General features: G+C 44.5%; 1 protein-coding gene across 1 annotated transcript in view; it reads left to right on the forward strand.

Annotated features, from left to right (window-relative positions):
- Positions 1-8,863: 8,863 nt before the first annotated feature.
- LOC138963611 (G-protein coupled receptor GRL101-like) overlaps positions 8,864-11,165 on the forward strand; it is a 2,446-nt gene continuing 144 nt past the window's right edge. The window contains exon 1 of the mRNA XM_070335459.1: positions 8,864-11,165. This exon is cut by the window's right edge and continues 144 nt beyond it. Within this exon, the coding sequence (XP_070191560.1) occupies positions 8,959-11,058 (2,100 nt within the window). The 5' untranslated portion in view covers positions 8,864-8,958 and the 3' untranslated portion in view covers positions 11,059-11,165.

Genomic DNA, 11,165 nt, shown 5'->3' on the forward strand with positions numbered 1-11,165 from the left:
CGTCAATGCTTTATGTGATTCGGGTAAGTATATTAATCAAATGAAAATTTACTTACAAAATGTTCGATTGGTTTTCATGCTAGGTATACTCTTGATGGTCTTGTCCTCCCAATGGGCATGCGTGTTCTAGTTTGTGTGTGCGTGTCCGTGCGTGTTCTAGTTTGTGTGTGCGTGTCCGTGCGTGTTCTAGTTTGTGTGTGCGTGTCCATGCGTGTTCTAGTTTGTGTGTGCGTGTCCGTGCGTGCATGTATGCAGTTCCGTCGCGATATAACCTTGAACGGTTGAAAACGACGTTAAACACCAAATAAAGAAAGAAAGAATGTATGCAGTTGTACACCTCTCTGTGTTTGTGCGTGTGTGTGTGTGTGTGTGTGTGTGTGTGTGTTAGTGTGAGTGAGCGCATGTGAGTATGTATGTGTTTGAGTGTAAATTTAGATTTGTGTCCATATCATCAAAACAGACGGACATAGTCCCACCACAACGCTTACCAAACCTCCAGTGGAACTGCTCGGTGCCCAACTGGCCAGACTTCCGCCTGCACTTTGCCTGCAACCTGGACCCGGAGTGTGAGGGAAGGGAAGACGAGGCGGACTGTCCCTACAGGTATTGTGGAGCGGGGGATACCTCTCTGTCTGACACCTGCTACTTTATAGTGAAGCCTCACCAGGTGGGTAGGTTCGTTTCTGAGAGAGAGAGAGAGAGAGAGAGAGAGAGAGAGAGAGAGAGAAAGAGAGAGAGAAAAAGAGAGAGAGAGAGAGAGAGGGAGAGAGAGAGAGTGGAGAAGGAGAGGGAGATAATTACTTTCCTTTGCATCTGGTCTTTAAATTCACATCACCTAGCTTGGCTTTTATACCAGTGACAATGAAGCGAAAGAAAACAGAATATATATACTCTCGGTAAATAGTACCGAACTTAATTCCATCTTTAGTCGGCATGTTTTGTGTCTTAGAGAGCGATAGCAGAGGCGAGCAAAATGTGCAAGAAGGGAGGCGGACACCTGGCGACAATGAGCTCACCTGGCAAGATGAAGACTGTGACTGAGGCACTGCGGACCAGTAAAATGCAGACCACTTTCTTTATAGGGCTCACCACGGCTACATCAATTCCGCTCAGCATGTAAGTCGCACACGCATTTGTGTGTGTGGTGTCATGTTTTGTGTGCGTTGTTAAATGCCCGCAATATTCAAAGTCAGATGCCCTGTCGTTAGATGAACTTTGTTTAGGACTTCTCGAGAAACATATCATTTTGTCTTCATCTTTATGAGTATTCATTCATACATAACCAGATGGGTAATGAAAACAATGTTTCATATGTGAACAAAATCTTGAATTTTTTTTTAAAGGAAAGGCTAATTTATCGTAAGTACGATGGCAGCTCTGTACTTTATTAGACTGGAAGAAAAGGTTACGTTTGACGTCACCTACAAGTATGACGTTACCACTTAAACTTCTGACACGCTTTGGGACCCTGAATTGCATTCTTGAAATTATGCTCAAAATATGGACCCCCGTCAATTACTGTGGGTTCTTTTGTCTTTCCAACATGATGATGAAAACGATGTTTGGTGTCTTGTTATCAGACCAGTATTGTGTTGTTGGTCCTCGGGGAGCACAACGCCTTGCGGTCCCGGTCGATGAAGATGAAACAGAAGACACTATGTCCACTTTGGGTGTGCTGTTCAACTCTTGTTTCACGGCCTCTGCGTGGTCTTCGATGCGGTGAAACATCCTCGCAGCGACTCCGGTTACCCCAGTCAAACATACCAACCCCTAGCATATAACCACGTCATGTCCCAAATAGACACTAGTTCTGAGGAAAGATAAAACAAGCGTAGCCGGGTCGTGGCGGAGTACCGTCGTGATGTAGATTTTTGTTGTTGTTGCCATGTGCTTGATTTTGACGGCGATATGCCCCGATTTGATAACTTTTTAAGATCGGCGTGATCGGCATGGTCGTGGTACGGACGTAGCGCTGTGTGACTGGGGAATAAGGGCCCAGTCACACAGCCCGGTCAAACCACGCTTATGGAGATCCACTTTAGGCCACGCTCTCTGACAATTTTACAACGTAGTAGAAGCGGCGTCTGTGGGGGTAACAAGCGAGGACATAGCCAGTAGTCTAGGTGGACACGGGGGGGGGGGGGGGGGGGGGGGGGGGGTAGGATGGGGGGAGGCAAAACTTGGATCCTCTGGTTGTCTTGAAACTTTAGTTATTTTGCGTGGACTGGCGCTGTCATGATCAGAAGAACGTTCTGGTGTTTGCTGCCGATCTCCTAGGCAATAATTATAATGTCTGCATTTTTACATTTGGTCAAGTTTTGACTAAATGTTTAAACATAGACGGGGGAATCGAGACGAGGGTGTGGTGTATGTGTGTGTGTGTGTGTGTGTGTGTGTGTGTGTGTGTGTGTGTGTGTGCGTGTGTGTGTGTCTGTGTGTGTCTGTGTGTATGTGTAGAGCGATTCAGAGAAAACTACTGGACTAATCTTCATGACATTTAACATGAGAGTTTCTGGGTATGATATCCCAAGACGTTTGTTTCATTTTTTTCGATACATGTCTTTGATGACGTCATATCCGGCTTTTTGTGAAAGTTGAGGCCGCACAGTCACGCCCTCATTTTTCAATCAAATTGATTGACATTTTGGTCAAGCAATCTCAGTTTGACAAAGTCCGGTTTCAGCTCCGCAGCGTAAAAAATAGTTAATTAGTTTGCTCATTAAAGTTGTCATTAAAATCGAATTTTCACTAACAGATTAAAAAATGATTGCATCGTATTCCACAATTTCTCTTGATTTCAAAAACATATACATATGTCATGTTTACAATAAACTTGTGCTCAGAATTACAGAAAGTAGGTTTAAGTAAGCACTGCGTTCGTACGCGACGCGGAGACGAGCGTGACTCGTTCCGTTTTTGGCTCACGTAAGTGTAGCCTATGCGATGCTAACGTTTGTCTGTCTGTGCGTGCGTGCGTGCGTGCGTATGTATGTATGTCTGTGGTAGAAACTTTAACATTTGACTGAACACCGAAATACTAATTTTACCTGGTTATTATTCAAGCAACAGCTTCAAAGTATTGAAGCAATGATCAACATTTTGTCGGCACGTATGTAGTTAAAGTGTGTATCCAAAGAAAACGGGTGGTGGGGGGTTTTGGGGTGTAAAAACAGCTGACTGGTTTGTGTCGTGTGTGGTATGTAGACCAGGTCAGGGGTCAAGGTTAGGTCAGATCGCGTGAAGGATTGTGGTATAGATACAGTTATCACCGAGCTGCAGTTCGCCGATTCGGAGAAGACGACTCATGATTTCACATTGTTCGCTTTCGTAGCTCCAGAAAAATAGATAAAGAAGATACCAAAGGAGATTTCCTACAGGTTAATCTGCACAGCGTGTTTCCAGTGTCTGCGCGAGGAAGCGTTGTCAAAAGCGCAGTGTCGATCTGGCCATCTGGCAGTCGTGTCCCCGTAAGTAGGCTACAGACAGACAGATCTAGATCTAGTGTCTCGCACTCTTGCACCGTGTCACCTATGCTTACTGTGTGTGTGTATGTGTGACGGAGTGATTGAGTTTGTGTTACTGTTTGTCGATTTCTTACGTGAGCCTTGAAACCTTCGCCTCTTGTTTTTGGTGTTGTTAGTCGAGACTATGTTAATATGGTCTCGGCGATGGTTGTTTTTTTGTGTTAGTCTGTTACTTTGATGCCGACAGCTTGACTAAATGTTTTTATATCGCTTTACGCTACTTGTTTGTATCTGTATTTGTGTTTAGCTGGTTGTGTTTTGTTTGTTTGTCTTTGCAGATATGGTCGTGCAGCAATGTGGGTGGATAATACAGTAGCCTACTCCTTCAACTACGAGACAGAAATCTCTTCACGCCGTTATCTTTGCGGCTTTTTTGATAGACATGCTTACGACGTCATTAGGTTAGACATAGGCTGTCAGGACGGCGTGGTTAGTCCAGATGGTTTTCCTCTCTGTGAACGCAATACTCCTGAAGGAAAAACCAAACAGATAAAGAAGAAAATCCAACTCCAGTTCCCAGAGAAGAGAAACTGGCCCATGTCGCATGTTTCGTGCAGTGACGGACATACAACAATCTCTTTCCTGTCTTGCGACAGCTTGTCACGTGATGCTTACGTCAGCGATAGCGTCACATCCGGGTCTGCGCACGATACGATGAACAAGGAAAGAGGCCCCTACTTTGTGTGCCGCAGCGGGGTGCAGCACTTGCCCTACACACTGGTGTGTGACCACAGGCAGGACTGCGCCGACAACTCGGACGAAGATTTCTGTCGCTTTCCTCCCTGCACGGGCGACACGCCGCTGAGTTGTGGAAGTAGCCATCAGGTGATGTTTCTTTTTACATTTAGTCAAGTTTTGACTAAATGTTTTAACATAGAGGGGGAATCGAGACGAGGGTCGTGGTGTATGTTTGTGTGTGTGTGTGTGTGTGTGTGTGTGTGTGTGTGTGTGTGTGTGTGTGTGTGTGTGTGTGTGTGTGTGTGCGTGTGTGCGTGTGTGCGTGTGTGTGTGTAGAGTGATTCAGACTAAACTACTGGACCGATCTTTATGAAATTTTACATGAAAGTTCCTGGGTATGAAATCCCCAGACTTTTTTTCATTTTTTCGATAAATGTCTTTTATGACGTCATATCCGGCTTTTTGTAAAAGTTGAGGCGGCACTGTCACACCTTCATTTTTCAATCAAATTGATTGAAACCTTGGCCAAGCAATCTTCGACGAAGGCCGGACTTAGGTATTGCATTTCAGCATGGAGGCTTACAAATTAATTTATGACTTTGGTCATTAAAAATTTGAAAATTGTAATTAAAATTATATTTTTATAAAACGATCCAAAATTACTTTTATTTTATTTTTCATCATGTTCTGATTCCAAAAACATATAAATATGTTATATTCGGATTAAAAACAAGCTCTGGAAATTAAAAATATAATAATTATGATTAAAATTAAATTTCCGAAATCGTTTTAAAAACAATTTCATCTTATTCCTTGTCGGTTCCTGATTCCAAAAACATATAGACATGATATGTTTGGATTAAAAACACGCTCAGAAAGTTAAAACGAAGAGAGGTACAGTAAAGCGTGCTATGCGCAGCACAGCGCAACCGCTACCGCGCCAAACAGGCTCGTCACTTTCACTGCCTTTTGCACTAGCGGCGGACTACGGTCATTGTGAAAAAATGCAGTGCGTTCAGTTTCATTCTCTGAGTTCCACAGCTTGACTAAATGTAGTAATTTCGCCTTACGCGACTTGTTATTTAAAGTAATCGACTGTTTTACGTAATAACCTTTCCTCTTTCGGAATGCATGATGTTTCTCAATTTAGGCAGGATTTACAATCCATCAGCCCTTACTAATACTTTGTTTCGTATCCCAGCTTGTTGAAAAACAAACATTCTGATGCAGATAGTTGAATACAACAAATGTATCCACTGAGGTCACACAATGCTGTTTATTTTCAAAGAAAAGAAACCGTGTTCTTGTACATCGGCGAACATAGTGGTTTTGGAAAATTACGGTAACATCGTTTGTGTCCTTTTTTTATATTTAGTCAAGTTTTGACTAAATATTTTAACATCGAGGGGGAATCGAAACGAGGGTCGTGGTGTATGTGTGTGTGTGTGTGTATGTGTGTGTGTATGTGTGTGTGTGCGTGCGTGTAGAGCGATTCAGACCAAACTACTGGACCGATCTTTATGAAATTTGACATGAGAGTTCCTGGGTATGAAATCCCCACACGTTTTTTTCATTGTTTTGATAAATGTCTTTGATGACGTCATATCCGGCTTTTCGTGAAAGTTGAGGCGGCACTGTCACGCCCTCATTTTTCAACCAAATTGGTTGAAATTTTAGTCAAGTAATCTTCGACGAAGCCCGGGGTTCGGTATTGCATTTCAGCTTGGTGGCTTAAAAATTAATTGATGACTTTGGTCATTAAAAATCGGAAAATTGTAAAAAAAAATAAAAATTTATAAAACGATCCAAATTTACGTTTATCTTATTCTCCATCATTTGCTGATTCCAAAAACATATAAATATGTTATATTCGGATTAAAAACAAGCTCTGAAAATTAAATATATAAAAATTATTATCAAAATTTTTTTTTCGAAATCAATTTAAAAACACTTTCATCTTATTCCTTGTCGGTTCCTGATTCCAAAAACATATAGATATGATATGTTTGGATTAAAAACACGCTCAGAAAGTTAAAACAAAGAGAGGTACAGAAAAGCGTGCTATCCTTCTTAGCGCAACTACTACCCCGCTCTTCTTGTCAATTTCACTGCCTTTGCCATGAGCGGTGGACTGACGATGCTACGAGTATACGGTCTTGCTGCGTTGCATTGCGTTCAGTTTCATTCTGTGAGTTCGACAGCTACTTGACTAAATATTGTATTTTCGCCTTACGCGACTTGTTTTACATTTAGTCAAGTTTTGACTAAATGTTTTAACGTTGAGGGGGGAATCGAGACGAGGGTTGTAGTGTGTGTGTGTGTGTGTGTGTGTGTGTGTGTGTGTGTGTGTGTGTGTGTGTGTGTGTGTGTGTGTGTGTGTGTGTATGTGTGTGTGTGTGTGTGTGTGTAGAGCGATTCAGACCAAACTACTGGACCGATCTTTACGAAATTTGACATGAGAGTTCCTGGGAATGATATCCCCGGACGTGTTTTTTATTTTTTTCGATAAAACCTTTGATGACGTCATATCCGGCTTTTTGTAAAAGATGAGGCGGCACTGTCACACCCTCATTTTTCAATCAAATTGATTGAAATTTTGGCCAAGCAATCTTCGACGAAGGCCGGACTTCGGTATTGCATTTCAGCTTGGTGGCTTACAAATTAATTAATGACTTTTGTCATTAAAAATCTGAAAATTGTAAAAAATGTTTGTTTTTTTAAACGATCCAAATTTACGTTCATCTTATTCTACATCATTTTCTGATTCCAAAAACATATAAATATGTTATATTCGGATTAAAAACAAGCTCTGAAAATTAAAAATATAAAAATTATGATCAAAATTAAATTTCCGAAATCGTTTCAAAAACTATTCCATCTTATTCCTTGTCGGTTCCTGATTCCAAAAACATATATATGATATGTTTGGATTAAAAACACGCTCAGAAAGTTAAAACGAAGAGAGGTACGGTAAAGCGTGCTATGAAGCACAGCGCAACCGCTGCCGCGCTAAACAGGCTCGTCACTTGCACTGCCTTTTGCACTAGCGGCGGACTACGGTCATTGTGAAAAAATACAGTACGTTCAGTTTCATTCTGTGAGTTTCACAGCTTGACTAAATGTAGTAATTTCGCCTTACGCGACTTGTTGGTATTTCAGACTGCAAAGCTGCCCAATGTGAAGCAGAATACGATTATGTGGCACACACAAAACTCAGCGTCAGAGGCAGTTTTGCACTGAGCAAATAAAACCATTACGTGAAGGTTCAGGTAATGATCAGCTTACCGACACGAATGTCAGAAAACAAATTTCACGAAACTCGCGAGCAAGATGCGGGCGAGGCAACGAGGCAGTCTTTCTGGTTTGGGATTTTGACGCAATGACGTTTGTTATTTTCACTGTGCAGTGTATCAGCCTGGACCAGTGGTGCAATGGACAGAACGAATGTTATTTTGGCTGTGCAGTGTATCAGCCTGGACCAGTGGTGCAATGGACAGAACGAATGTTATTTTGGCTGTGCAGTGTATCAGCCTGTGCAATGTACAGAACGAATGTTATTTTGGCTGTGCAGTGTATCAGCCTGGACCAGTGGTGCAATGGACAGAACGAATGTTATTTTCACTGTGCAGTGTATCAGCCTGGACCAGTGGTGCAATGGACAGAACGAATGTTATTTTGGCTGTGCAGTGTATCAGCCTGGACCAGTGGTGCAATGGACAGAACGAATGTTATTTTCACTGTGCAGTGTATCATCCTGGACCAGTGGTGCAATGGACAGAACGAATGTTATTTTGGCTGTGCAGTGTATCAGCCGGGAACAGTGGTGCAATGGACAGAACGAATGTTATTTTGGCTGTGCAGTGTATCAGCCTGGACCAGTGGTGCAATGGACAGAACGAATGTTATTTTGGCTGTGCAGTGTATCAGCCTGGAACAGTGGTGCAATGGACAGAACGTTTGTTATTTTGGCTGTGCAGTGTATCAGCCTGGACCAGTGGTGCAATGGACAGAACGAATGTTATTTTGGCTGTGCAGTGTATCAGCCTGGACCAGTGGTGCAATGGACAGAACGAATGTTATTTTGGCTGTGCAGTGTATCAGCCTGGACCAGTGGTGCAATGGACAGAACGTTTGTTATTTTCACTGTGCAGTGTATCAGCCTGGACCAGTGGTGCAATGGACAGAACGAATGTTATTTTCACTGTGCAGTGTATCAGCCTGGAACAGTGGTGCAATGGACAGAACGAATGTTATTTTCACTGTGCAGTGTATCAGCCTGGACCAGTGGTGCAATGGACAGAACGAATGTTATTTTGGCTGTGCAGTGTATCAGCATGGACCAGTGGTGCAATGGACAGAACGAATGTTATTTTCACTGTGCAGTGTATCAGCCTGGAACAGTGGTGCAATGGACAGAACGAATGTTATTTTCACTGTGCAGTGTATCAGCCTGGACCAGTGGTGCAATGGACAGAACGAATGTTATTTTCACTGTGCAGTGTATCATCCTGGAACAGTGGTGCAATGGACAGAACGAGTGTTATTTTCACTGTGCAGTGTATCAGCCTGGACCAGTGGTGCAATGGACAGAACGAGTGTTATTTTCACTGTGCAGTGTATCAGCCTGGAACAGTGGTGCAATGAACAGAACGAGTGTTATTTTCACTGTGCAGTGTATCACCCAGGACCAGTGGTGCAATGGACAGAACGTTTGTTATTTTGGCTGTGCAGTGTATCATCCTGGAACAGTGGTGCAATGGACAGAACGAATGTTATTTTGGCTGTGCAGTGTATCAGCCTAGACCAGTGGTGCAATGGACAGAACGAATGTTACAACGGAGAGGACGAGCTGGAGTGTATTTCTGTCATAGCTGATGGTCCTGTCCTGGGAAAGTACGTTGCCTTTCCCCCGCCGGCAGTCGTCCACTTTGACCCCACAGCCAACACAACCAGCGCCGTCACCATGACAACGCTGACCCCCTTTAACGGCTCCTACACCTGCCCGGACACTCACTTCCAGTGTCCAGGGGGAGGCTACTGCATGCCGGTCTTCCTGAGGTGTAACGGCGTCAACGACTGTCCCGGCCACGAGGACGAGGAGGGGTGCTCCACCTATACCTGTCCGGGGTTCTACAGGTGTAGAGACTCCAGGATCTGTCTGCATGCTGACCACGTGTGTGACGGGCTCTACCACTGTCCGCTGCAAGACGACGAGCAGTACTGTCACATCCGCTGTCCTACCGGCTGCACGTGCTACGGGTTTGCCTTCAAGTGTCCGTACGTCTTTCCAGTGCACCAGTTTCCTGACCTCCGCTACCTGGACGCCAGCGACAGCGGTCTGAGCTTGCATCACCTGACGCACAATGTCATGCTGATCCATCTGAGTGTGGCCAGGTGTGGTCTTGTTGAATTTGGCAACGTCACGTTCCCCAACCTGCAAAGTCTAGACCTCAGTGACAACTTCATGGACTCTGTGGGCACTACTGACCTTACTCTTTTCCCAAACCTTAGGGAGTTGTACCTGTCTGGGAACCCCTTGACATCAATTTTGACTGCTGCTTTGAACAGTTCTCTGGATTTTCCACTACTGACTACTCTTGATGTTTCTCGCATCGACATCAAAGTATTAAAAATAAACATATTTTCGCTTACACCTAATTTAGAAATTCTGAACTTGACAAACAACGGCATCGAGCGAATCGAAGGAACCTTTACGTTCCTAGCACATTTAGCTGTACTTGATATTCGTGGATGTCCAGTTCATGATTTTCAAAGAGGTTTGTTGAGAAATCTGGAAAACTTTCAGCAACTGTACACCGAGAACTACAAGCTGTGTTGCCCTATAACATTGCCACTAAGCTTCAATCCAAACAACTGCTTTTCACCTGTCAGCGAGGTTTCATCATCATGCGAGTCACTCTTACGATCGGATCTGTACCGAGGTTTGCTGTCTTTGTTCTCTGCTTTTGCACTGCTTGGGAATTCGGGCAGCTTGGTTATCAGGTTGTTCGTTTTCAAACAAAGTAAAAAGTCTGGCTTCGGTACATTTGTCTCCCACCTGTGTGTTTCGGATTTTGTGATGGGCGTGTACCTCGCGATCATTGGATTGGCTGATCGTCTGTACCAGGGCTCCTACCTGTGGGAAGACAACGCCTGGAGACACAGTGTTGCCTGTAAGGTGGCTGGCTTTCTCTCTCTCCTATCCTGCGAGGTGTCCGCCTTCATCGTGTGTTTCATCACACTGGACAGGTTCTTGGCGCTACGCTTTCCCTTCAGCGGCTTCCACTTCAGCAGCAAGGTGTCTCACGTGGCCTGTGCGGCAACATGGCTGCTGGGTGTGGGAGTGGCGGCCGTCCCTCTGCTTCCTGCCACGTCACACTGGCAGTTCTACAGCCAGACAGGCATCTGCATCCCGCTGCCCGTCACCAGGAACGACTTCATGGGCCGCAGCTATTCCTTCGGCATAATGATCGTGCTGAACTTTGTGCTGTTCATGTTCATGGCAGTGGGGCAGGTCTTCATCTACACCTCCATCCAGTCCAGCAGGATGAGCCTGGGACCCGACTCTTCGCGCAAAGAACAAGACGTCAACATAGCACGTCGCCTCATCACCATCGCCGTGACGGACTTTCTGTGCTGGTTCCCTATCGGCTTGCTGGGTCTGCTGGCCTCCAGGGGAGTTGCCGTTCCTGGCGAGGTCAACGTGGCCATGGCCATCCTGGTGCTGCCACTCAACTCGGCGCTCAACCCCTTTCTCTACAGCCTCAACATGCTTCTGGAGCGGAGGAGGCGTGCTCGGGAACAACGCCAGCTGAAGGCTCTTGAAACCCATCTAATCACCGAAAATATAAATTGAAAAGAGTGGCGCAAAACATTTTGGCAATAGCCGCATTTGCTGAAATTGACTGCATAGAAAACCTGTTTTAAGGATGAAGAATTTCGGCTGACGCCTAGTCTTACAAT

The sequence above is a fragment of the Littorina saxatilis genome, linkage group LG4 (genome assembly GCF_037325665.1).
Source record: "Littorina saxatilis isolate snail1 linkage group LG4, US_GU_Lsax_2.0, whole genome shotgun sequence".
In the NCBI taxonomy this organism is placed as follows: Eukaryota; Metazoa; Mollusca; class Gastropoda; order Littorinimorpha; family Littorinidae; genus Littorina; species Littorina saxatilis.